Source organism: Mustela lutreola, chromosome 7 (genome assembly GCF_030435805.1).
Source record: "Mustela lutreola isolate mMusLut2 chromosome 7, mMusLut2.pri, whole genome shotgun sequence".
Lineage (NCBI taxonomy): Eukaryota > Metazoa > Chordata > Mammalia > Carnivora > Mustelidae > Mustela > Mustela lutreola.
This window is the reverse complement of record NC_081296.1, coordinates 87,552,164-87,580,116: the sequence shown is the minus strand read 5'-3', so window position 1 is coordinate 87,580,116 and position 27,953 is coordinate 87,552,164. Positions and strand designations below refer to the sequence as shown.

Here is a 27,953-nt window from a genome sequence, read left to right as displayed (position 1 = left end):
TGTTTGTCAACCATACAGTGCTATTATAATTCTATTGACTGTATTCCCTGTGCTGTTCCTTTATTCCCCAGTTTGTGTATATTTTGATGTTAGTGAGGTTGGGACCACAGACCTTTATTTTGATCTGTTAATTACTAAAGTAAAGAGGAAAAATACCTACGTATTTTCTTCTTTGTTTAGGAAAATAATACAGGGGTTTATATGTTTTAAGAGAGGAAGCAATAATTTTTGCAATAAGAAAATGTACTAATTCTGTCATCTAATAAAATACTATTTAAAAAAAAATAGTTAAATCTTTGAATTCTGTTGCTGGTTTAGTACATTGAAACTATTACTGAATGTTAGAGCTCCAGAAATATTTTTCTATTTTAGAGCAATAGTGTGGTTACAAAACCGACGTGAAGCTACTGTGGAAAGAACAAGGACCACCAGTAGTGTAAGGCGAGATGATCCTGGAGAGTTTCGAGTGGGTCGTCTCAAGCATGAAAGAGTAAAAGTCCCACGTGGTGAATCACTGATGGAATGGGCTGAGAATGTCATGCAGATACATGCGGATCGGAAATCAGTTCTTGAGGTATCTCACTCACATCTAATTTCTTTTAGTATGCAGGAATGGCAGAAAACCAGCAAACCTGTATATTCCATAGCATGAAAACCATGTTAGAAGTGAAAAATGGAGAAGGATTTCTCTGCCCTTATGCAAGGCCTTTACCTTTGGTAGAGCATCTTTTGTTAGAGGATGTCAACTTACCTTTTCAGAGGTCAGGATCTTGTGATTGATGAACAGCAAAGAGTATCTTCACTTTTGAAGTGGAAAAGTGCTTGGTCTTTATTTTATTTTATTTTTTTTTAAGATTTCTTTCTTTCTTTATTTGACAGAGTGAAAGAGACAGTGAGAGGGGGAACACAAAAAGGGGAGTGGGAGAGGGAGAAGCAGGCTTACCGTTGAGCAGGATACCGGATGTGGGACTCCATCTCAGACCCTGGGATCAACAGCTGAGCCACCAGGCACCCTAAGTCCTTGGTCTTTTTGAAGGACATTACTCCTTTCTGAACAAAGCCTGAACTGAATAATAGTACTCACTAAGGATTCTTTTTGATAGTCTAAATTTTACCTTCATATTAAGCTCTGCTATTAGATATCTGCAGTTTTGGAGTACACTGTTCTATACTATTGTTACACTGTGCTTGGCATTACATCATTGGCCTGTATTGAGAGATGTTAAGCAAATAGCAGTATAAAATGTAATACATTTACTGTAGAGATGTTATTGTACGCATTGTTGATTATATAGGATATATATTGATATACTCCTTATATATATTGATTGATTGATTTTATAGGATATATTATTCCTTATGTGAGGGACAGTGAATGAAATTTTTTTTTTTTTTGAAATTTCTCTTATAAATGTGAACTAGCCGCTTAAGTTTATCTTTTTTTTTTTTAAGATTTTATTTTATTTATTTATTTGAGAGAAAGCACAAGCCAGGGATAGAGGGAAAAGCAGAGTCTGTGCTGAGCAGGGAGCCTGACAGCCCGATGACATGGGGTTTGATCCCAGGACTCTGAGATCATGCCCTAAGCCAGAGGCAGATGCTTAACTGACTGAGCCACCCCAACATCTCTTAGTTTATCATTTGAATCAGAGATTGATCATGACAAATATGATACATGTCAAAAAAATATAAAAGGCTCTTAGGGCTTTCACTTTAAACTCTCTTCACCTTCATCTAATTCTTCCTACCAAATACATTCCTCTAACTAGGTAAACCTTAATTTTTTTTTTTTAAATCATTCACCATATGTTTTTATAAGCTGCCTCAAGTCATTTGTGGAATATGTAGAGTATGGGTAAAAGCCTTTAAAGTTATTGCCTAAATTCAGAAGTGGAAGAGTTTAGGTTTTATGTTAAATAGACACACATACAAAGCTGTATGCCATCTTTTCCTCAAGCAAATGATGTAACCTTTTTATCTAAAATTTGGTTTCCTTTGGTGTAAAAAAAAAAAAAGAGATAAAACCTATTTTTTAGGGTTGATGTGAAAAATAAATTAATGAACAACGTGGTAAACAGTGCTCACCAGTGTTTAAATATGTAATGGTGTACAACAAATACACTTTTTAGAAAAACTAAATTAAAACTTCTGTGTTGTTTTTAATGTGTATAATATTCTGTATTCTGCTGCTGTTATAAAAAAAGATGTGTTACTTGGCAAGAACGGGATTTTTTTTTGTTTTTTAAGATTTTATTTATTTATTTGACAGAGATCCCAAGTAGGCAGAGAGGCAGGCAGAGAGAGAGGGCGTACAGGCTCCCCGCTGAGCAGAGAGCTCGATGCAGGGCTTGACTCTAGTACTCTGAGATCATGACCTGAGGCAGAGGCTTAACCCACTGAGCCACCCAGGTGTCTAAGAATGGGATCTTTTTTTTTTTAAGTGAATTTTTCCTTAAAACTTGCTTATATTTTAGGTTGAATTTTTGGGAGAAGAAGGAACTGGCTTGGGCCCTACATTAGAGTTTTATGCTCTGGTGGCAGCAGAGTTCCAGAGAACTGATCTGGGTGCTTGGCTTTGTGATGATAACTTTCCAGATGATGAATCTCGTCATGTAAGATTTATTTCCCATTTTGTGATTACTTGTGATTCTTCTTTTACTATTAAAAATAGGTTATGCCTTCAGAATTTAAGCCAGATTTGCTGACTCTCTTTTTATTACTGATTACTCCTGATGCTATTAAAATGTTTTTTCAGTCATCAAAAATTATTTAATAAAAGGTATTATATATATATATATAAATACTTCAACAAAATTGATAAAGATGTTCAATATTTATGCATCTTTCATCTAATTTTATTTATATTTCTCCCTCTAAAACACTAGGTTGATCTTGGAGGTGGATTGAAACCTCCCGGATACTATGTGCAGAGATCATGTGGACTGTTCACAGCACCATTTCCACAAGACAGTGATGAGCTTGAAAGGATCACAAAACTCTTTCATTTCCTTGGAATTTTCTTGGCCAAATGCATTCAAGACAATAGACTTGTGGATTTACCTATTTCTAAACCTTTCTTTAAACTTATGTGTATGGGTGACATTAAAAGCAATATGAGTAAGTTAATTTATGAGTCACGAGGTGATAGAGACTTGCACTGTACTGAAAGTCAGTCTGAAGCTTCTACAGAAGAAGGTCACGATTCACTCTCAGTAGGAAGCTTTGAAGAGGATTCAAAATCAGAGTTTATTCTAGATCCCCCCAAACCAAAACCCCCAGCATGGTTTAATGGAATTTTAACTTGGGAAGATTTTGAACTAGTAAATCCACACAGAGCCAGATTTTTAAAAGAAATTAAAGACCTTGCTGTTAAGAGGCGTCAGATTTTAAGCAACAAAGGTCTTTCTGAAGATGAGAAGAACACGAAACTACAGGAACTAGTGCTAAAGAATCCATCAGGTTCTGGGCCTCCACTTAGCATAGAGGATTTAGGGTGAGTTTTTTATTTTTATATATGTTTCTCAGCCTAATGGATGAATAAGTTTTAAAGCTTTTGTTTCTTTGTCCCCAGTAATATGCAATGTATGAGTTAAATAGTCTGTTAAGAACAGTAATACGCTGTAGGAAATATTACCATATTATAAAGACAACACTCGGAATACCAGAACGTAGTGTATTAATCATCACATCTCTGGAAGATTATCTGATTTATCAAATATGATTAATTTATATATTTATGAAAGTCTACAGCCAAAGAAATTTTGAGAAATCACGACTAGTTAATATAGATAGTGTACTTGGGAATGCTCAAAATAGTTTGTATATAGGCCTTATGCCTGTTGGATTAGCTAATAACTCAGATGCTACACATCTATTAATAAAACTCTGTTAATTTGTATACATGTAATTATTATACCCTTAGTATGTTTTACTATGATTTTTGGGTTGGCTGAAAGTCTTGCTTTCTTCTTTCTTTCTTAATGGCTAATTTTGAGAAGTTTTGTTTGATAACTTATATATTCAAGGTTTAATTTCACCATAAGGACAGAGCATGAATAACTTCAGTGAAGCAATAGTTTCTTCTTGGGAAAAAAAAAAAACAAAAAAACCTCCACAAAACAAAAGTAAAGCTGTTGCTGTCATAATTTATTGCAAAAACCCTTACTTTGTTAATTTTGTGCCATGAGATAGAAGTGAAATATGGAAAGGTGGTGGTTTTGTGCAATCTTTGCAGAGATTTACCAGGTTTGGTAATGGTTGTCCTAATAGTTTTTGTGCACAGGGTTTCTGCATTCAAAAGGGACCTCATGGGGTGGGTGGCTCAGTCGTTAAGTGTCTTTCTTAGGCTCAGGTCATGATCTCAGGGTCCTGGGATAGAGCCCTGCATGCCCTGCATCTGGGCTCCCTGCTCAGTGGGAAGCCTGCTTCTCCCTCTTCCACTCCCCCTGCTTGTGTTCCCTCTCTCTCTGTGTCTCTCTCTGTCAAATAAATAAAATCTTAAAAAAAAAAAAAAAAAAGTTAAAAAAAATGGAGGCCTCATACTTAACATCTAAGCTGGTATATTGTTTTTGTTGGAAGGGTAGGGGGGATGGGTTTTCATGGTTTGGGCAGCAATATTTTATTTATTTTTTTAAGATTTTTTTTTTTTAAATTTGAGAGAGAGAGCAGGAGAGGGAGGGGCAGAGGGAAAAGAGGGAGAAGCAGACTCCCCACTGAGAAGGGACACTCCCCAACCCTCCCCATGCAGGGCTCCATCCATCCCAGGACCTTGGGGTCATGACCTTAGCCTAAGACAGATGCTGAACTGGCAGAGCCACCCAGGGGGTCCCTTTGGCAGCAGTGTTTTAAAAACTAAACACCAATAGTAGCTGAATGTTAATCCATTCCTTTTTGTCTTCCAAGTTTAAATTTCCAGTTTTGCCCTTCCTCAAGAATATATGGTTTTACAGCTGTGGATCTCAAGCCAAGTGGGGAAGATGAGGTAATAAAAATTTTGTTTTTGATATAGTGGTAAGTTCAGAACATCTTCTTAAATAAATGAGGCCAGTTGTAGTGGGCGTTGCTAAAATAGTCCTAGATATTAACAACAATGTTGGCAAATTTTCCTTTGTAGATGATAACAATGGATAATGCAGAAGAATATGTGGATTTGATGTTTGACTTTTGTATGCATACGGGTATTCAGAAACAGATGGAAGCCTTTAGAGGTAATTTTTTGGGCTCTTTAGCTTAATTTTTTCTCCTTTTACTTTGAGATTTGAAATTGAGGCATTTCTCTTGTCAAGAATTGCAGGTCATCTCTAGATTTGCCCTCTAGTTTTCTGTCTTCCAGATAGTAAGCCCCACAGAGTACCTGGAACAGATGGGAACATTCTCCATCTGTAGCATACTCTCAGCTTGCTCCTGCTGAGTAATGGGGGACTCCCTTTTAGCCTCCATTTCTTCATATATATGCATACTTCACACACTGCATGATCAGGATGAATTAAACCAAGTTAGAACCCAAGTTCTTCAGGTGAAAATTGAAGTAAAATATATTAGACTGTTCATCACAAACTAGTTTTGAAAATCAGGATATAGCATTGGCTTGCCTTGTATGACACAAAAAGTGAGTTAAGAAATTAATAGAATTTGGCTACTGACCATAGTGACTGAATGTCTCTGTTCACATTTACAGTATTAAGCTTAACTGCTGTACTTAAAAGCTTAGCTTGATTTCAAACTATTTTATTTATATTTGTTTTTTCAAGCATTTATTAATATTTTATTCATATTATATTCATTTAGTTCATATTAGCTATTTTGATTGGAAATTTGGTTTTTTGACATTGTAACTTAGAAATTGAGTTGTGTATTTTCTTGTTTTTGGTTTTTTGCTGTGTATGATGTAGATGGGTTTAACAAAGTTTTTCCAATGGAGAAATTAAGTTCCTTCAGCCACGAAGAAGTCCAGATGATTCTTTGTGGAAACCAGTCACCATCCTGGGCAGCAGAGGATATTATTAATTATACTGAACCTAAGTTAGGTTATACGCGTGACAGGTATGTATTGGTTATTTTGTAAGATCAACAAAATAGTTTATGTCCCAAAATCAAATGGTAGATTCTCTAAAGAACTATGACTTAGTGAAGTGAGAAAGCAGTTTTCATATCCATTGATAAGGCTGAGTTTATATGAAAAGACAACTGAGTCTTTGTTGATGTTAAGATTCTATTTTAATTGTTCACTATTTTAAAAATTGGGTAAATTGTAAACCCTTAGGCTTCATTTTTTTTTTTTTTTATTTTAAAGATTTTATTTATTTGAGAGACAGAGAGCACTAGTGGTGGGGGGAGAGGCAGAGGAAGAAGCAGACTCCCCACTGAGCAGGGAGCCTGACATGAGGCTCAATCCCAGGATCCCAGGATCATGACATGAGCCAAAGGCAGGCACTTAACTGACTGAGCTACCCAGGTGCCCCATTATAAATTAACCTTTATTTTTAAAAATTTTGAATAGAATAGAAAATTTCAAATAGGATGTTGAATAGTTGAAAAAATTCTAATATATTCCTTTACCCAGATTCAGCTGTACTTAACGTTTCTTTTATATTATCTTTTTATACAACCCCCCACACGATATATATGTGTGTGTGTGTGCTATTTTTTTCTGAATCATTGCATGTATCATGTGCCTTTACTCTATAATAGTGGAGTGTGCATTTTATGAAAGTACAGATATTCTTCCATGTATCCACTTTCACTAGCAAATTCGTACTATTAGCTAATCCATAGTCCATATTGCAGTTTCACTGGTGACACCAGTAATGTCCTTCATAGAACTCTCCTTACCACTACTGCCCTGATAATAGAAATCGCATTTGGTTGTGATAGGGTCATTTTGTGTAGGTTTTTAATCTGAAACAGTTCTTCTGCTGTTTTTTTCTTTCATACTACTGATATCTTTAGGACTACAGGCCCTATATTACTTCTCTTTTCTCTTTTTTTAAGATTTTTATTTATTTGACAGAGAGAGACGCAGCTAGAGAAGGAACACAGCAGAGGGAGTGGAAGAGGGAGAGGGAGAAGCAGGCCCCCCACAGAGCAGGGAGCCCAATGCAGGGCCCAATCCCAGGACCCTGAGCAGAAGGCAGATGCTTAACAACTGAGCCACCCAGGCACCCCCCTACCTTTCTTTTTGAAAGTTTCTAAAGTAATATAACAGAGAATACAGTTGAACTCCATAGCTGAAAATCCATATATGTTTGACACCCCCAGAAACTTTATTACAAGTAGCCTACTCTTGACCAGCTTTACCGATAATCTAGCCAGTACATATTTTAAATGTATATATACTGTATCCTTACAATAAGTAAATAAGCTGGAGAAAAGAAAATGTTAAGCGTCTGCCTGGGGTTCAGTTCATGATCCTGGGGATCTGGGATTAAGCCCTCGATTGGGCTCCTTGATCAGTGGGGAGTTTGCATCTCCCTCTGCATGTGCTCTCCCTCCCTTTCTCTCTTGCTTACTCTCAAATAAATACATAAATCTTAAAAAAGAAAAAAGTACTAAAAAGAATCATGAAGAAGTACACTTGTGGTAAAATAGCATAACGTGTAAACTTGTTGAATCACTATGTGTACATTTGAAATTAATATGACATTGTCAACGATACACAAATAACAAAAAAGAAAATAATGAATTAGAGAAAATATATTTGCAATACTCTGTTATATAATTTTTTCCAATAAATACAATAGAGTGGATCTGTGCAGTTCAAATCCCTTGTTGTTCAGGGGTCAACTGCATTATGAATTACTTTAACCTTAACTAACATTTACATGGCATTTTTTTCTTTTCTTTTTTTTTTTTTAAAGATTTTATTTATTTATTTATTTGACAGAGAGAGAACACAAGTAGGCAGAGAGGCAGGCAGAGAGAGAGGAGGAAGCAGGCTCCCTGCTGAGCAGAGAGCCCGATGCGGGACTCGATCCCAGGACCCTGAGATCATGACCTGAGCTGAAGGCAGCGGCTTAACCCACTGAGCCACCCAGGCGCCCCATGGCATTTTTTTCTTAAGTCAACATTTTATTGAATTGTATTAGAGAAGTGCACAAATTGCATGTACAGCCTGGAGAATTTTTCACCAAAGGAAAACACCTATGTATTGGTACCTGGAACAAGAAACAACTCAAGAATTACCTTGCCCGGGGCGCCTGGGTGGCTCAGTGGGTTAAGCCGCTGCCTTCGGCTCAGGTCATGATCTCAGAGTCCTGGGATCGAGTCCCGCATCGGGCTCTCTGCTCGGCAGAGAGCCTGCTTCCCTCTCTCTCTCTCTGGCTGCCTCTCTGTCTACTTGTGATTTCTCTCTGTCAAATTAATAAATAAAATCTTTAAAAAAAAAAAAATTACCTTGCCCATTATATTCTTTTTTAATATTAAGTCACTATTTCCATTGATCAATTTTTCTTGCATTTGAACTTTAAAAAATGAAATCATACAGTATATATTTTTTAAGGTCTGGCTTCTTTAACATTATGATTATGAAATTCATCCCTGTTGTGGCATGTAGAAATCGTTTATTTCACTATTAACAAAGATGGATTATTTCAGATCCCCTTTGGTAGTTCAGCAACATTTGGGTGAATTATGCAGGTGCATTTTTAAGTTTTTTGATTTGCTAGCCGTGTTGCATATTTGATCCCTGTACTCCATCAGTATTTCAGTTCTTAACCATTTCTAAGTACAAGACAATCTTTGCATTTAAAGTAGCTTATATCCACTCTCTTCATGCTTACTCAAGAGTCTCTACATAGTACTGTTCTTCTCACATGTTGATAATTGTTTTTTGGCGTATTGCTTGCTTACAAAGTGGTGGTAGCATATTTCATTTAAATCCGCTGTCAGAGCAGTAGAACTCTGTTTTTCTCCTCCTAGCCCTGGTTTCCTGAGGTTCGTGAGGGTTTTGTGTGGCATGTCTTCAGACGAAAGGAAAGCATTCCTGCAGTTTACCACCGGTTGCTCAACTCTTCCCCCAGGTGGACTGGCCAATCTGCATCCCAGGCTCACAGTTGTACGCAAGGTACAGACCTTAGCTAGTGGGGAATCCAAATGTAATTTAGTTACTTCGGGATTGAAAGAAATAAATACTTAAAGTTGTGGCCTCTGCTTTTCACTTTTCTCTTTGTAGGTTGATGCTACTGATGCAAGCTACCCATCAGTGAACACCTGTGTGCATTATCTCAAGTTGCCTGAATATTCTTCCGAGGAGATCATGAGAGAGCGCCTGCTAGCTGCTACCATGGAGAAAGGCTTTCATCTCAACTGAGCTTCGAAGTGGGAGATACCAGAGACTTTTAAAATACTAGTGAAGCCTCTTGTATTTGTGTGCAGAGAAGTATATGATCCTCTACGCTAATGACACTTGCCTTTATTCCAACCATTAAGGCTTTAAGAACATGTGGAAGAAGTTGGTTAGCTGCTAATGACAAAACAAATCCTTTAACTACCCAGCCAGCAAGTATATAGCACAGAACACTGTGTGTTGCTACAAGGGCTTAGTGACTGGAAAAAGGTGGTCCCTACTTGACTGTTCCAAAGAGCAGCTTCTCAGATCCTCAGTGTTCACTGCTAAATTTCTAACAGTGTATTTGTGTAAAGTTTGTTGTTTCATACTTCATACACTACAGTTGCCGTCACTGATCCCTGTTTTGCTGGCTTTTAAGCTACTTGGTCAAAAATCCTGCTTCCTTAAAACATAGAGAGTTAATGAGCATCTCAAACTTTTTCTTTTCCTTTTTAATGATGCCTGCACTATCAGAGTATTCTAGTGTTCTCTCTTTTGTTTGGCATATAATCATGCACAGCCTTTTTATTTCTTTGAGGTGGGAGTATATTTTTATTTCCTAAATGCCATACTATAAAGATCAAAGTCTTAAGTGTGTTTGTGCAGCTCAAAAGTAAAGATATATTAAGGGGAAAAAAGAAAAAACACTGGTCTAGATGCAAGGCACACTTAAAAGCAAGTTTTACTTTTGGTTGTATTTTCTTTGTATATTATAAACATTTATTTAACTTGTTGCAGTTTGAAGTAAAAAATTTCCAAAATGTATGCTCAACAATAATCATTAAAATGTTTGCAGCGTACAAAACTGTGTCATGTGACTATTTCACTGCAACGAGCAGACCTAAGAGCTTAACCAGATATTTTTTATTTTGAGTCACTGAGATTTAGTTTTTTGAAATTCCTACATTTAGAAATGTATTTTTCTATAGTAAATACACTTAACTGAAAACTGGAAAGCTAGAAGAAATATATGTTCACATGCTTGTGATCCAACTTTTGTGTGCTGTCTTAGAGTATTCTTCAGCTAAGAATGGCCCAGTTATTTGTGTTACTTTTTCAACACCAGGTCTGCTACTTACATTGTATCTGCAGGGATGTGTAAGTCTAAGACTCAAGAATGATTTCTCAATGTTCTGTCAGTGCTAGAAGAGACCACCAGGGATACTGCCATTTCCTGGTTTTGAAGTAGGGCTTCTTCTGTTTCCATTTTCCAAATTCCCTTGATGTATCACATCTGTGCCCTTAGGTGAAAGAAATGTCACTAGGCCTGATTTAGCCAAATGGCTTTTTTAGGAGTGAAAAGCATTTTTTGGAATTGCCCATTATTTACCTGTTTAAAAGGTACATTCCCTTTCTACATTAGAAGAGATATCTCCCACTACAGTCAGTCGTTTGAGTACTGTTTTTATTCTCTGCATGAGAATGTTGTACTATGTTATCAGTGGCAGCGTTTAAATAATTCATCTTGTTGTTAGTTTCACAGTTCTCTGTGAGAATAAAAGTTAAAATAAAACATAATAGCAATATTTAAATGTATGACCTATGCTTTAATCTAAAAAATAGTGGTGGTGATTGTCTTAATGAAGTCATGGATGCATGACTAAAACATCATACTAGTGTTAGAGTTAAAATCCAATTTATGTGCTTAGTATTGCCATTTATCTAAATCTGTAAAATGTCTGTCAATAACCCATCTTTTATCAAGACTAATCTAGCACAGGGCTCAGCAAACGATGGCCTGCTGCTTGCTTTGTATTGCCCAAGTGCTAAGTATGGTTTTAACATTTTTAAGTGGTTTAAAAAAAGCCAAAGAAGAAGAATATTTTATGATGTGGAAATTTTATGAAATTCAAACTTCAGTGTCCATAAATAAATAAAGTTTTGTTAGGACACAGCCATGCTCATTCCTTTACGTATTTATCTGTGGCTGTTTTTACACTACAGTGGCAGAACTGAGTGTTTACAGCAGTGACCTTATGGCCCATGAAGCCTAAAGTATTTACTGTCTGGCCCTTTACAGAAGAGGTTTGCTGAATCCTGGTCTAGCACATCGCCATAGCAGGTAAAATTGATGAGTCTTATACATTCAGTAAATGAAATGTCAGGAGTCTTCAAGATAAAGCTGACCAATCTGAGGCATAAATTTCTTGAGTGTGAAAATCACTTAAAGCTATTCATCACGTTTCAGCAGTAAACTTGAAGGGAAATGATGACACAGCCTAGAAGAACAGATAGTCCTATTACAGTTCACTTTGCATGTGTCAAGTGTTAGGTAACATCTGCCAGGGTCTCCACATATATTAGGTTCTTCAGCTTTCTTTCCTTTGGTATCTACCTAGTATTTTTTTTAATTGTTATTCTCTAAAGGTACGAAAATCTGTGCCAAGATGTTATCCAAGTGCTATTTTGGTGTGACCTAAAAATTAATTTTGTTCACTCCCTAGTTACTTCTGGTGTACCAGTTTCAGCAGTTACCTGACTGTGCTGCTGATTCAGTGCCTACCAACTAGGACAGTGTTGCCCAACTATGTCTTAGACCTCCAGAGCACTTTGATCTAGACTAGGCTTTCCCCACACCATGGCTACTTAAGGCAAAGGGAGGTCTATACACGCGTAGCATTTGCTGTTCTGGCGGTCAGAAGCCTGCCTTCAGCCTTTCTGAATGAGTTCAAAACAACTTAGGTTTGCTTTTAGAATCCATTATTGACTGGTTGCCTGGCTCTTTATAGATGCAAACTTTAAATATGTAAATAGATTTTTAGAAATAAAGATTTAAAAGAAATCCTTCCCTCACCCTCCACATATAAAAGAAAGAAAAAAAAGCAAAGAGTACCGAAAGAATCATCAATACCTGGAATGTCCATTATGTCTTCTTTTGGAGGATAGAGTGTTGTAGATGAAAACTCTTAGAATTCCATAGGATGGTGCAGTATCCTAATGTACCAAGACTGTAGTTCTATTTCCTCCATTATATCTGCCTTCCTTCCCAATATGCACATAAAACATGCTTTTACCAAAGACAATTCTGTATGCTTTACTGTTGACTCAAGTAGCAAACCCATCTAGGAACATTTGGAAAGGTCAGACCATTGCTTTTCTATAGTGACTTAGTTTTCTTTGCTTCAGGACATTCTAAGAGAAGGAATGAGTTAGGGAGGCAGGGGAGAAGGGTTCATATCATGCCAACCTCAAAAGAGATACTCTCTTACATTCTATTTTTAGACTTTGAACTAAAGCAAATTTCACTTACAGATAAGTTTACTAATAAGACAAACCATTTACAATATGGCCTAAAGGATGGTTGTAACCATTTTAATGTGTAACCATTCATTTTTGGTAGTAACATTATAAGTGAATTAATAACATGATGACATCATAATTGCCAAGTGCAAATAATACGGTTATCAGGCTTTTTAGAAACTGGCAAATAAAATTTAATTCTCAATTTTTATTAGTTACACAATTTTGTAAAGTTTTGACTTAAAAACATTTTAAGGAAAAAGAGCATTTAGAAAACATTCAAAGTACTATGTGTTTAAAATTTTATTGGCTGATAGTTGTTACATGTTCTTCCCATGCTGCTAATCCTGAATTAAATGTGCATAGGGAAGCAGAGAACAAAAAAGTTACCCTCAGAACTCAAAAAAATTTGAACAGGTGGGAAAAAAATGCTTATGTTTAGAAAATAAAACTCGTCTCTTAGCTCAGAGAAAATTTTTCTTTGTAGACCATATTTTAAAATACAGCTTTGTTTTCCATTTAGGAACTATGGAAAACACCTATTTAAAATGTCTTTGAAAGGACACCCCCTTTTGCAGTGTGCAGTCTTCCACATTTTTTGGGCTACAGATGTTGAGAGGTATTTCCATTTTTACAGGTTGATGTTGTCTGGCAGAGCCTTCTATCATTCAGCTTTCTGACATTTTATCAAGAATGAGTAGAGGGGCAAGAATTCTTGCTCGATTTGTTTCCACAATGCAGCCATTTAACAACATCTCATCCAAAATGATGTGCACTTTATCCAAATTAAACATTATCTAAGTTCATATTAAGGAAATTAGTTTGAGTTAACAAAAAATGTTAACATGTAACAGTAATAACTTCTGACTTAGCCTATCATTTTTCCCATATAAATTTGTCTAAGCATGAAGTATATTTGGTGTGTGTGTGTGTGGTTTTTTTTTTTTTTAGACAGAACTTCTGAAATCAGATTTAAGATTGGTGTCCATGTTGGAAATTATTACCTTCACGTACACAAACACACCTAGTTTCACCTTGGTTAAGCTAACTGGCCAATAGGTACAGAAATAGAATAGCTACTATACCTTTTAGCCAGAGGGAAAGTGACTCTAAGAACTAGAGAACAAAGCAAGTAACATTGGCAATGGCATGACCTGACAAGAACAATGCTGTCGTCCAAGACACTAATATCATCAACAGTAATAGCCACGATGTTCCAGGCTTTGTGTTGAGTGTTTTACATAATTTTTCAGTCTTCTCTACAACCCTACGTTATAAATGTTACATATTGTCCTAATTTTACACGGGAGCACATAGGCTCAAAGCCATTGTCCAAAGTCCCATGGCTGATAATTGCCAGAGCTAGAATTTAAGCCCACAGCTTTGGCTCAATGGTTCTACTTCCAGACTTCTCAGGAGGGGCCTGGAGCTACTGAGTATACTCCTCCCTTAACCCTCAAACATCCATCCCAAACCAAATGACTTCATAAAACCTCATGTCTTAAACTGTCTTTTCTCTCAGACTAAAGAAAAAAATCATCAAGAGTAGATATGAATGAAGAAAGCAAGGCAATGCTGACTAATTCCCAAGTAGATAAAAATTCTGAAATTCAAGAGAGTTATCTTGTATGAATGGACAGTTCTAAAGATACTCGTTTGAGAATTACAAAGCCATATCAGGGTACTGATGTTCCTAGTGGAAAGTCAGTATAGGGCATGGAGGAAGATGAAAATGTTAGCCTATGAGGTCTAGCTAACTGTAAAGAGCCAAATTCTTCCTCCCTGCCCCCACCCCAGGAGCCCCTTCAAAGAACTTTTCTTTTGTGAAAGGAGAAAGGGAACTAGAATGAGATGATAACAATATTGAGTAATTCTGAATTCTACCCTTTAATAACTTATTTCCATTTCTATTTAAAGAACATGATCCTGGTCTGTTTAAAAACAACGGCTGATTGAAACAGATTGTTTCAAATACACAAACTTCAGCAAATGAGTGACTTAAATGCACTAGGGAAGTTCATAATTAGTGAATCTTTGTAAAGTGAATCATTACCACCTTTTTTTTTTTTTTTCAATAATTTCAGACGTTCAAGTCCGTATTGGGTTTGTTTAGTGAAAAATGAAGTGTAGAAAATGAGACAACCCTGTGAATGACTTTTAGTTTTCTATTAGGCTCTGCATTAATATCTCATTAAGCTCTGTGCAGATAGTCCTCTAGCAGAATAAACTTTTTCAGGAGCCCATGGGAACTGTCCTTAAATGACCCAGAAAAGGAAAAAAAAAAAAACTTTACTCTGATATACCTATTAATAATGTCTTCCAATTATATAGATGATTGCTTTGTCCATGACCAGATGGGACTGGAATATTAGGCTCAATCAGACCCAGAAGCCAGAACTCAGAAGCCAAACAAAGTGCAAATTTCAGCTTGGTACCAAGAAGAGGAGCTGGGGAGCAGATGTGGCTATGTGAAACTGGCCTGCAGAATCATAATCCTGCAGAATCCCCCTGGCCTGCAGAATCATAATCACTAAGGCTGAATCCCCTGTCTTATTCACTAAGGGCAATGAAAGCCTTGGTGTGTTGAAAATGCCAACTCATCTAAGATGATTTTCTTGGAGAGAGAAGGAGATCTAATTTTAATCTATTTGAACTGGTTCAGGGATTAAGCTACTCTGAAGACTGTGGCAAGTCCATGATCTAAAATTCGGGTGTCCCCTTGAGCAAGAGACCAACTGTTTTGAAATTCAGATGAGAATGTGCTGCTGAATCATATCCACCACTGACATCCTCACACTGTAAGGACAAGGTCTTTCAGCAAGTCTGAATTTCCTAACATCCTAGAAACACGAGTTGCTCAGTGAGGTCATTCTTGACTGTGGGCATGTGACTGCCTGAGTAGCTGATTCAAACCCAACCCTTAATAACCATGTAGCTTTCCTGCATTATAATGGGAAACCACAGACCAAATCCAATATGAGGCAAACTTCTGAAAGCTGATTTCCCTCCCTGGAATCATGTGACTCCTTTAAAATAAGAATCCAGCTGTTGTTTACATCCTGATTTGATTTATAAACAAGTTATACAATAGTAATGGCATTTGGGTTACATGTCAGGGACCAAAAAGATGCCCAGGCAAAGCCCCATGGCAGTAAATAGGCAAACATGCTTCAACCCTGACATCTGGAATAGAATGAAGCAAGAAAGGTCCAGACTATTGGTCTGTTAATATAGTAAGCTGAGAATGACCATTTCAATAACCTCTGGGTTATACTGAACTTGACTGACTTAAAGATCCTTAAGGCAACTCGGCCACCCTAAAGTTGGAATTGATATGAACTACAGACAGCCTCCCAAAAAGCAGAATCAGAAAACCCCATTTTCTCTCAATCCCGAAACCCAAAAGCCTTTCTGAATTGCTACATAATGTGGATTGAAGCTGAACATCTTAGGACCCCAGTAATATTAATGCCACTTGAAACCAATCTTTTAACTAAATATTATTAATATAAATATATATAATAATATAAATTAATATAATTAAATATTAGTGCCACTTGAAACCAATCTTTTAATTAAAGAGCTTGAAATGTTTCTGGTTCCTATATTGGCATTTTGGTCTCTGGATCATAAGTTACTTTTTCAATATGGTATTTTAATACCATTGTGGTGGTCTATTTATCCTTTAATAAGAGAAAACTGAGCAGCATACATTCGAATGGGATCTGAAAAGCAACTGGCAGGCAGAGCCCAGCCTAGAAACTAAAATCTCTAACTCAAGATTTTGTTCTCAGGTCCCTGGTCTTCTTTTTTGATTTTTTTCTTTTTTTAAGATCCTACCTAAGCAAACTTCTTGATAAACTACGTGGGGTGGGGAAAAACTTGCTCTTGTATTTATACTTTAATTAATATAATTTGCCATGAAGTTAGATAAACTGTGTTTATCTACTTTGTGTTCACATTTCCCACAGAAAATTGAATACTCCTATATAGAAGACTATCCTAGAAGATTGTGCACGGTCCTTGGTATACTCTCCTTGTAAGATAGTCTGCTGTCCACTTTTAGGCTTGGTATTGTCTCTTCTTAATGAGGTCATTGAAAAGGAATTAATCTTTTTTTTTTTTAATGGGTTTTTCCTTAAAGGTCCATTCATATTCTGAGAGCAATAAGACAGTCAGGTATAATTTAAGTTTTTATGTGAACTAAATCTATATTTATGAAAGCATTATAAAATATAATGAAGTGAAATAATTATGAAAGCATTGGGTCAGGTGAGCCTGTCACTTTCTCTATTGTTTCTCCTAAACTCTGCTGCTCCTCCTGACTTGGCTGTCACCATTCCTGAGTAAAAAAAAACCAGAACCTGGAAGCATGGAGCGAAAGGAGCAGGGGTAAGGCAGAGGGACCTGGTAGGAAGGGGTAGGGGCGGATGCATATGGCACATACAGGACATAGTTCAAGGAAATACCGAGACAGCAAAGGCCAGTGAGAATCAGAGAAGCCCGGAAGGCAAAAGTGTTCAACCTAGAACTTTAACATCCCTTTCCCAGGTAAATGGCTGACTCCCTCAGGGACTGTTCATAATTTTGAGACTCTTCACTCTTGACAGCACTGACTGAAGTTAATGCTGAGATGGTTTTGACCCCCTTGCTTCTCAGTACCTGCCCTTCCCAAAGACTGGACAAGCTACATGGGCCAGCTCTCACCCCTTGCAGCCCTGCTTTCAGAAAAAGGTGTTCAGAAATTACTACATGCAGGGGTGGCTTAGTTGGTTGGGTGTCTGACTCTTGATCTCAGCTCAGGTCTTGATTTCAGGGTCATGAGTTCAAGCCCTGCACTGGGGTCCATGATGGGAGTGGAGCCTATTTGAAAAAAAGAAATTAAACGATATATGAACCCCACTTTTTTTTTTTTAAAGATTTTATTTATTTATCAGAGAGAGAGAAGGGGAGAGAGCGAGCACAGGCAGACAGAATGGCAGGCAGAGGCATAGGGAGAAGCAGGCTGGCTCCCTGCCGAGCAAGGAGCCCGATGCGGGACTCGATCCCAGAACGCTGGGATCATGACCTGAGCTGAAGGCAGCTGCTTAACCAACTGAGCCACCCAGGCGTCCCTGAACTCCACTTTTGTAGAGTATGCTCTTATTAAGACATTCAGATACTCTCTTTCATCATATCTGACGCCTCCTTTTCTAATATTTCTTCAAAACTTCTTTCCTACTTTAGGAATAATTTTGACAACACCAAGAGAGCACAGGGTCAGGCACTTTACAAATGTTTTGTTAGTAACTAAATTGCCACAACCTACTCCAGATAACACATTTTTTAAAAATGTGTCAAATTTAAACTTATTAATATTTTTTGAAGATTTTATTTACTTCTTTGACAGCAGAAACAGCTGCCTGCTGAGCACGGATTCCAATGTGGGGCTCAATTCCAGGACCCTGGGATCATGACCTGAGCCAAAGGCAGACACTTAACCTCTGAGCCACCCAGGTACCCCTATATCTAATTTTATAGCCCTGGAAACCCAGAGACTGGTAACAGTTCTGCCCCAAAGTACCTCTATCACTTAAAACAGTCATAGAACCCCTCTGGGCTTTAGCCTTTTCATCTAAAAAATGAGGTTTTTAACCTGATGATGGTAGAGTTTTCTTCTAGCTCCAAAGTTACTCAAATCCTAAGACTCTAAAAGTAACCGTCAGGGAGAGGGGAGCTAGTTTACTTCTACCTAACATTATCAAGTCATTGCTGAGGTAATCACATACGCCATCATACCTCATAAGAAATCCTTTGGTAATGACTTAATTATCGTGACCTTTCTGAGAGAACATGGAGACAATTTCAGTTTATTTAGAAGCTACCGCTTCAGTGTTGGATGGCTTCCTTGGAGAGATTCTTTGTTCTTCTTGCCAGTAATTCCCTAGCCCCTACCTGAACAAGTACTTTTGTGATTTCTCATTAAGTCAGTGTGAAGTTAGCTCCTATTCAGAGAAGACCTATTCTGGTTTCTGGACCTTAAGGTGTTTGGGATTTTAGGAAAGTAATGACGGAAGGAGAGGCTGATGCCCCACAGTGGGCTCTGGGTCCTGCTCAGGGCCTGAGTGCAAATCTCAGTGGTGCTGAATACTGTTGCCTGGGTGCCTCTGTCCCTCCAGAGAGCACCATGGAAGACAGCTAGCTGAGTCACAGAGAGCAAGCAGCAACGGAGGCCCTTCCTTCTCCCCCACCTTCAACTACAATAAAGTACTTTCACATCACCCATGTGAGCTTTAACATTCTAGAATTAATTGCTCAGGCTTTTAGGTTTTAAGGACTTAGAAAATGAAAACATGAATGTTCTAAAGATTCTATTTATGTTCTAAAGAATCTATTTAAAAGATTTCTAGAATGTTTTAAATGAATTCTAGGATATTTTAAAAGAATGTCTTAAAGAATCTATTTAAAAGATTTTGGGAGATGCCGGGATGGCTCAGGTGGTTACATGACTCCTTTTGGCTCAGGTCATGATCCCATGGTACTGGGACTGAGTCCGGCATGGGGCTCCCAGTGCTCAGTGGGGTGCCTGCTTCTCCCTCTGCCCCTCCTTCCTGCTCACGCTCTCTCTCAGGCAAATAAATAAATAAAAGCTTTAAAAAAAATGATTTTGGAATCAGAGAAAACATTCTGGATTCTAGGCCTACTCTGTATTTGTGGGGTAGGTGGCTATGGAATATAAAGAGGAGTTCCAGCCTGCTCCTCAGTTTTTCCCCCATGTGTGTATGTGGGTTACCATCCCAGGCTCTTCCTGTCCCCAGTCATGGGGAGAGGCCTGTACAAGCGCTACCTAGCAACAGGCCCTGGTATATGGGCACCCCATGAGTTCTGGGGACCCAGGTAGCTGGAGGATGGTCAAGAAGTAGCCTGGGGCCCTGCAGGCTCTGGATAAGCATCTTCATCCCATGGAGAGGGATGCTGCTGAAGGAAAGCCAGATGGGGTTCCCTAAGGCCCATGGCCCAGGAAAGGGATCCTGAGTGTCCAAATCTAAAGGTAGTATTGCTGGATTCCACTCTAGCCCAAATAAACTGAGTCTTTAAGCCACTTTAAGAGCACCAAATACCAAAAAGGTAGTTAAGGTTTACTGTACATTCATACATTAGTAGGTATGCCCTGAACTGAGGAGGAGATGTACATCTCCCCCATAGCACCATTCACGGGCCCCATTCCCCTATTTACCAGAGGGGGTAGAGACAGTGCCTCTGAATTATGAATTGTCTGGAGAATTCAGCAAATCTGGGGCCACAGAACTCAACACATACATTTTGGGAAGCTCATTAGTTGATTCCTAAAAACCATTTTAATTCATGGTATTTGAAGTCTCTGGGTTTTTAAAATTTTTAATAATTTACTTATTTTTAAGATTTTATTTATTTACCTGACAGAGATCACAAGTAGGCAGAGAGGCAGGCAGAGAGAGAGGGAGAAGCAGGCTCCCCGCTGAGCAGAGAGCCCAACGCGGGGCTCGATCCTAGCACTCTGAGACCATGACCTGAGCCGAAGGCAGAGGCTCATCCCACTGAGCCACCCAGGCGCCCCCTGGGCTTTTATTAGATTTTAAAAAATTATTATTTTAAGTACAATCTACTCCCCAACATGGGGCTCAAACTCATGATCTCAGAATCAAGAGTCCCATGCTCTACCGACTGAGCCAGCCAGGAGCCCCCAGAGCTTGAAATCTTAAGTCTACTAAAGGATGTACTAGGCCAAACTTTCTCTATAGAAGCAGGGCCTCAGGAGTCCTCACGCCACATTTCAGCCCAGTGGGTAAAGGAGAATGTGAAGAGTGTGCAGGAACTTATGCACGGCAGATGAATGATTTAGGTCACTGACACGCCCGGCCCCAAGGGTCTGCCCCACCTGACACCAACTGCAACACCGAGTTGCCACTTAGTAGAAACGTTTTCAAGAAGCCGGAATTTCTGTCCTAATTTCTTTCTTTCTTTTTTTTTTTTTTTAAAGATTTTATTTATCCATCTGACAGACAGAGATCACAAGTAGACAGAGAGGCAGGCAGAGAGAGAGGAGGAAGCAGACTCCCCGCCGAGCAGAGCGCCCCATGCGGGGCTCAATCCCAGGACCCTGGATCATGACCTGAGCCGAAGGCAGAGGCTTAACCCACTGAGCCACCCAGGCGCCCCTGTCCTAATTTCTTGTACTTGGGTCATTCCTCTCTCCCTTCCTTCCTTCCTTTCTTCCTTCCTCCCTTCTTTCCTGCCCCCCCCCCCCGTTTCTTTCTTTAGATTTATTTATTTATTCTAGAGAGAGAGAGAGCAAGAGTGCCGGGGGAGGGGCAGAGTGAGAGAGAGATGGGAAGCAGACTCCCTGCTCAGTGCAGAGCCCAGTGCAATGTGGGGCTCAGGGCTTGATCCCAGAAACCTGACATCATGACTTGAGCTGAAACTAAGAGTCAGACACTTAACCAACTGAGTCACCCAGGTCATTTCTTTTGAAAATGCTATCTGTTTTGTTCTGTGATGTCGGTCTTACTAGCAGTAGAATAAGCCCCTTCTGACCACTTGCATATAAATGGTTCCTTTTATTTCTCAAAGTTTAATCATGTGGATTCTGGAAAGCTGCCCCATTCTTAGAACACTTCAGGGGAGTGAAGCTTCTGGAGAAAAAGATGGCAAGTAAAGGGCTTCTTGGGAATTCTTCAAGGTTTTGCCTTCCATCTTCCTGGGGCTGCACCAAAGCCAAGCCTTAAAGCGCGTCTATTCCATGTGGGCGGACAAGGGAGGCTTTCTGAAGCCTGAGCAAACAGATAGGTGTTGTGAGTGTTGGGAGAACCAGCTCTAGGTTACAATTCTATCAGCTGCCTGTTTTCAGACTTTCATGGCTGAAGGAAGCTTTCCTGGCCAAACAGCCCTGACCCATGTTAGCTGCTCAGCAATGCTAGGGTCATGCTCCCAGGGCAGTGATGTGCATCTCCAGCCCTACACAGAGGGGGCAGGAAACTGAGGTTGCACCTCTAAAAGGCTCTTTACTGTTACGAAATTGGTGTGGAGAGGTCCTCCCAGACATGTGATAGAAAGAACTATGTATGAGGCAGAGTAAAGGCGTGGGTTTTAATTGGATTGTTTTCAGATGGCTAAGGGTGGAAACCTTTTAAGAATGTTAATAGAAGAGAGGGTACCCCATAGCCTACCTGCCCAGGCTACCTGCTTCACTTTTAGGCCACTGGAGATCCATGTGAAACTATGCCTTGAGCAAAGGCTTATACTTCCAGCTCTGGGCAGATTCACTTCCCTTCTCTAAATGGTGCAAAATTCCTAATCTGTCAGGTGGATTTACCTAAGTAATTCAGAAGGACAGTAAATATGCAAATTAGTCAGAGGTACACCTGAAACTAACACAGTTTGTTAATTGTACTTCAATTAAAAAAAAAATTGAGTTAGAAAAAAAATAGAGGAAGGGAAGGCAAAAATGAAACTAAGTAAAATAAAGGGAGAAGGTACAAACTGTGTGCCTTGGTGTGAAAATTAAATTTGAATAAGAAAGCTGGAGCTCAGGACATCTGGCTGGCTCAGTCTGAAGAGCATGGGACTCCTGTAGTGAGTCCCACGCTGGGTGTGGAGATTACTTAAAAATAAAACCTTAAAAAAAAAAAATGCTAGAGATCATGATTTAGACCTATGCTATACACCCGAGGGCTCTAAAGACAAGCCTGTCTCTACTTCTAATAAACATTTAATCAGTATGTAAGATACATCAATACAACTAGTTCAGCTATAATACATACCCTGTTATATCTGCTTCACTTTAGTCCTCTGAACTTCTAGACTAGTTAGAGTGTCTTTTCCTGTTCCAGGTGTAAGGTGACTCGGCTCAGTTACCTAGAGTCATGGCAACATCAAATATTAAGGCTGAGAGGGTGTTAAAGCTCTTCTAGCCTAATCCTATTATTTTGAGATGAAGGGTTTATGCGTCTTGTCCAACACCTACAGTTTGTGGCAGGTTCAAAAGCAGAATTTGGGTTTCTGTACTCCTGGTGAAGTATTAACAGCTTTTCCTATCTTCCTGATGACTTTTTAAGTCCAAAGGTATTTTTCTTATTTCCCTGTACAAGAAGAGGAGACCTATTCTGAATTGCTTTAAAAGGTTTAGTTAAAATGGAATATAACATGCTGAATAAAAATACCCCTTGATATACATACTTGGACGTCCTAGGTCAAAGGGATCATAGATTTAGGTCACTCACCACTAGAGGGCACTCAGATTTTCCCAGTTAATTTAAAGAGGCTGCCAGATACAGCCTGGAAATGGAGTTTATCAATGTGATGACATTTTCTATCAAGAGTAAAAGCTAAATGGCTCTTTTCCCAGATATACTGATGTCTAATGTATGTATATGTCTATAGAAACCTGTTATAATATATTTGTTATATTTGTTACTATTTTAGACTTAAGCCAGATGTTTTCACAAAGGACTCTTTCATTATTGCTTTCAAGCAGATTTTTGAAGTAAAAATTAAAAGTCAACTTGCCTCCAGAGCATTCATGAAAAACCCAGAGGCCTCTGCCAAAATCCACAGGCATACAGTATTTGAAGCAAAAACTGTTTGGGGCGGGGTTGGGGGGAACCTTGCATACTTTGATTTAAAAGGGTTAAGAAAGGGCACCTGGGTGGCTCAGTGGGTTGAGCCTCTGCCTTCAGCTCAGGTCATGATCTCGGGGTCCTGGGATCAAGTCCTGCATCAGGCTCTCTGCTCTGTGGGGAGGCTGCTTCCTCCTCCTCTCTCTCTCTGCCTACTTGTGATCTCTCTGTCAAATAAATAAATAAAATCTGTTTAAAATAAATGAATGAATGAATGAATGAATGAATGAATAAAAGGGTTAGGAAAGAAAAGAAAAATAGAGCTTTCTCTGCTATAAAAGTAAATGTATACAAGCCAGGCAATTATTTAGCCGTCCAGTTTATCATCACTGAAGGCTTTATTCCGATGATGTGAGGGACTTCTGGAGATTTAGACTTGGAGCCATGAAAATCCATCATCTCTAGGAGGACCAAGGACTTTCTAGCTGTGTTACTCAAATTCTGTAAAGGTCTATTCTATATACTTAAAAGAAGTTACATTGTTAGATCAGTTATTATCAACTACGACCACAGCATTGCCCTGTCTGAAACATATAAGAATCATCTTTGTGAAAAAGGGCAAAGGGTGAAAAAAAGAAAAGGGTGTTTCTGCAAAGCTCCTGCACCTCTGACTGTTGATGGATAATTAGCATTCTGGATTCTGGCTTCTGCTGCATCCTTTTCCTGGCCTGTGTCACTTACCTGATTGGGACTAGCCTGTGCTTTGCCAAGTACTGAGGAAAACCTGGCTCACAGCTTTGAAAAAGGATACATCTAGTTCACTCTGGAAAAGAGAAAAAAGTACAAGGATGAGAATGAGACACTGGGCCACATGCGCTTAGCAGAGCTAGCAGATGCTCTGGCCGCAAGTTTGGGAGCAGGTCGGGGAGACGGCTCTGGCCATACAAAGCTGAGCAGGAAGGCTCTGAGTTGAGGACTGTACTATCTATCTATCTATCTATCTATCTATTTATTTGAGATTTATTTATGAGAGAGAGAGAGCACATGCACGCGTGTGTACACATGAGTGGGGGAGGGGCAGAGGGAGAGTCTAAAGCAGACTCTGCACTGAGTGTGGAGCATGATGCGGACTTGATCTCATGACCCTGAGATCACGACCTGAGCCAAAACCAAGAGTCAGATGCTTAATCCACTGTGCCACCCAGGCACCCACTGGACGGTGCTTCTTAAAAAAAAAAAAAAAAAAAAGGTTGTGGTCTGGGGGGAATTTTGCCAACAAGAACAATTCATTCTTCAAACATAGAGGAAATAGACTACCTCAGCCTTTATAGATGATAGCTCATTTGATACGTGTATCAAAAACTTTAATAATATGCATGCCTTTTGAAATCTATCAACTGTACTTCTATAAGTTTATCCTGAGGAAAAAATTAGGTAACAGCACAACAATGTGTGATAGGATGTTTAGGGTAATGTTTATAGAAGCAAATCACTGAAAACAAGCTACAAATCTATCAAGGGGGGACTACTTAAATCAATTATTGCAGATAATAAATCAATTATTGCAGGGTATAGGTATGTAAGTACTACCCTGTTAAGTAAAAAAGCAAGTATTATCCCAAGGATATATGTACATGTAGAGAAATATGCAGAAATAGTTAGATACAGACAGATACATGGAGTCTAAAAAGAAATAAACTTAATAGAATATGTCGGTAAGTCATGGGCTTACTCATGATCTTCTCCCCTTTCTTTTTGCTTACATGTGTTTTTAATTGTTTTCAATGATCAGAGATGTTTACAGCATTAAAAAAAAATCATAGAGGGAGAAATAGTAAACAGAGTTAAATTCATATCTGAAAGGACTCAAGATTTGTCAAGTGAAGCAGTGACGACCCCGCCCTCAATAGCAGCCGTCCTGTCTTGCGAAATGGCCCCCAGGGAAGCTAACTGGGTTGGCTTTTTGTTTTGAAATGTGATCTCAAGATGCTTCTTGCAGCCCAGACAGCATGAGACTGATCTCCAAATTTAAGATTTGGAAACTAAGATTAAAAATAGTCTCAGAAAGAATGTTTAAAACTCACTAACCCCAAAATAAGTCTTAGATGACAAGGCATCCTCTGAGTGGAACAGATTCTATTTTCTTGCCCATAGTACTCTCTTCCCTCCTCTTGTCTCTTCTTTTTGCTACTGTGATTCTAAACGGAGCCATCTCACAGCACTTTTGGAGTCCTGTGTAGTCACCAGTTTAAATTCTAATCTTTATTTCTGCGGTTTATGTGGTCACTGACTCTCTCCCCAGAATTACAGCAAGAATTCAGCAACCAGCTGTTTATTCTCAGTCACCAAATATAATAAATTTAAGGGGGCGCCTGGGTGGCTCAGTGGGTTAAAGCCTCTGCTTTCGGCTCGGATCATGATCCCAGGGTCCTGGGATCGAGCCCCACATCGGGCTCTCTGCTCAGCAGGGAGCCTGCTTCCTCCTCTCTCGCTGTCTGCCTCTCTGCCTACTTGTGATCTCTGTCTGTCAAATAAATAAATAAATCTTAAAAAAAAAAATAAAAAAAAATAATAATTTAAAAACTCTTAGCACTGGTAATGCTTGTACTCACTCATGATTATCCCAGGTTTAAAATATTGCTTTTTTGGGAAATGGTATTTTTTCTTGATAGGTATTCCTTTAAAATGGCTAATCATGTCCAGCTCTGAATCACAGACCCTGACTTGCAAACCAGTCTGTCTTAAGAGAGCAGTCCCTGTGATTAAGCAGGAGCCAGAGCTGTGCTGTCTAATACCGTGACCACCAGCATCATTTGGCGAATCGAATGAATTGAGATTAAATTCCTCATTCCTTTATACTAATATATACTAGTATAAATTCCTTTATACTAATCAGGTTTCCAGTTTTGAAAAAAACACACATAACTAGTGCCTACTGCACTGGATAGTACAGGTACAGAACATTTCTGCGGTGACAGAACATTCTGCTGGACAGTGCTGACTTGTGGTACTCTCTCCAAGCCGTCAATACAAAGATGGAGTTTAAAGTCAGCCTTACTGTCCCCTGGCCCCTCAAGGCCAGTCTCTGAGATGGCCTGACTCCCCCACTCTTCCAGCTTCAGAAGGCACTAATTCCATCCTAGCAAGATATACAACCATCTCTCAGGCCACAGGGCAGTCCTAGTTTTCCTCATGCATTAAGTAGTGGGTATCCGATCTAAGCACGCATCCAAATCATCCACAAGGCTTGTTAAAATACAGACTGCTGAACCTCAACTCAGACTTTCTGATCCAGTAGTCTGGGGTGGGCCCACAATTTGGATTTTTTTTTTAATATTTTATTTATTTTTTATTTGACAGACAGAGATCACAAGTAGGCAGAGAAGCAGGCAGAGAGAGAGGAGGAAGCAGGCTCCCTGCTGAGCAGAGAGCCTGATGCGGGGCTCAATCCCAGGACCCTGGGATCATGACTTGAGCAGAAGGCAGAGGCTTTAACCCACTGAGCCACCCAGGCGCCCCACAATTTGGATTTTTAACAAGTTCCCAGGTGATGTTTATATTGCTGGTCCAGGAACCACACTTGGAGAAGCATTGCACTAAAGCAATGAAGACATGCTAGTGGATGGTTCCATGCAGAAGGAGTGTGCCAAACTTTTTACTTTACTTCATGTATTAGGACTTAGGCTGAAGATGTAACTTCTTTTTTTTTTTTTTTCCCAAAGATTTTATTTATTTATTTGACAGAAAGTGGGAGAGAGTACAAGCAAAAGGAGTGGCAGAGAGAAAGGGAGAGCAGGCTTCCCACTGAGCCAAAGTCAGACGCTTAAACGAGTGAGCCACCCAGGCGCCCTTCAAGATATAACTTCTTAACATGAGTTTTGTCCTTAGTAGACTTCGGTGCACTCAATATTACTAACGATAGACCAGATTCCATTCACTGTCTCAGGAAAAAGCAGCTTGAAATAGTTCTCTCCTAATCCTTTTATTTAAAACCAAAATAACAACAACAAAAAATCCTTTTTATTTAAAAGCAAAAAACAAACAAACAAAAAAAACAAAAAAAACCCCAACTTTGAAAACTCAGTTTGTGCCACTACTACCTCTCAAGAATGTCTAACCAAGGCTCAGGAAGGCCTACTGGAGCAGAGTAAAACATCTTCACTAAATCTTTTTAAAAGAATATTGGAGGGGCGCCTGGGTGGCTCAGTGGGTCAAAGCCTCTGCCTTCGGCTCAGGTCATGATCCTAGGGTCCTGGGATCGAGCCCCGAGTTGGGCTCTCTGCTCAGTGGAGAGCCTGCTTCCCCCCGCCCCCCTGCCTGCCTCTCTGCCTACTTGTAATCTCTGTCTGTCAAATAAATAAATAAAATCTTAAAAAAAAAAACCAACTATCATGATCCAAAGAACACTGTCGGGAAAGTGAAAATTTCTCCCACTGAATGAGAGAAAATATTTTCAAATCATATCTGATAGGTATTTGTACTTGTATTTTTCTACTCAATCAATTCAAAGATATCTGTATTCAAATTATATAAAGAACTCTTACAACTCATCAATAAATAAATAATGCAACTGAAAAAAATGGACAAAGGATTTGAAAAGACATTTCTTCAAAGAAGATCCACAAATGGCCAATAAACACATGAAAAGATGCTCAATATTTGTTATCCATTAACGAAATGCAAATCAAAACCACAACTGGCATCTGTACTATTTCATACCCACTAGAATGGCTATAACCAGAAAGACAGATAGTAAAAAGTTTTGCCAAGAACATGGAGAGATTAGAACCCTCAAACACTGCTGATTGAGAACT

At 38.9% G+C, this 27,953-nt stretch overlaps 2 protein-coding genes across 11 annotated transcripts in view; one reads left to right on the top strand and one right to left on the bottom strand.

The window, feature by feature from the left end:
- The window catches only part of HECTD1 (HECT domain E3 ubiquitin protein ligase 1), a 99,938-nt gene extending 88,719 nt beyond the window's left edge, over positions 1-11,219 (top strand). For all 6 annotated transcript variants that reach the window (XM_059181835.1, XM_059181834.1, XM_059181833.1 and 3 more), the window contains 8 exons: positions 373-574; positions 2,475-2,612; positions 2,886-3,493; positions 4,903-4,981; positions 5,114-5,207; positions 5,892-6,042; positions 8,917-9,061; positions 9,170-11,219. In XM_059181835.1, coding sequence (XP_059037818.1) covers positions 373-574; positions 2,475-2,612; positions 2,886-3,493; positions 4,903-4,981; positions 5,114-5,207; positions 5,892-6,042; positions 8,917-9,061; positions 9,170-9,307 — 1,555 coding nt within the window. In that variant the 3' untranslated portion in view covers positions 9,308-11,219. The remainder of the gene's footprint in view (positions 1-372; positions 575-2,474; positions 2,613-2,885; positions 3,494-4,902; positions 4,982-5,113; positions 5,208-5,891; positions 6,043-8,916; positions 9,062-9,169) is intronic.
- AP4S1 (adaptor related protein complex 4 subunit sigma 1) overlaps positions 1-27,953 on the bottom strand; it is an 83,199-nt gene that overhangs the window by 17,522 nt on the left and 37,724 nt on the right. For 3 of the 5 annotated variants that reach the window (XM_059181864.1, XM_059181865.1, XM_059181862.1), the window contains 2 exons: positions 23,951-23,962; positions 12,622-13,362 (listed from right to left, as the gene is read on the bottom strand). In XM_059181864.1, the coding sequence (XP_059037847.1) occupies positions 13,234-13,362; positions 23,951-23,962 (141 nt within the window). In that variant the 3' untranslated portion in view covers positions 12,622-13,233. Of the gene's footprint in view, positions 1-7,670; positions 8,182-8,391; positions 9,075-12,621; positions 13,363-23,880; positions 23,963-27,953 lie in introns of those variants that run through there. The other 2 variants (XR_009355604.1, XM_059181866.1) reach the window with 2 other exon arrangements.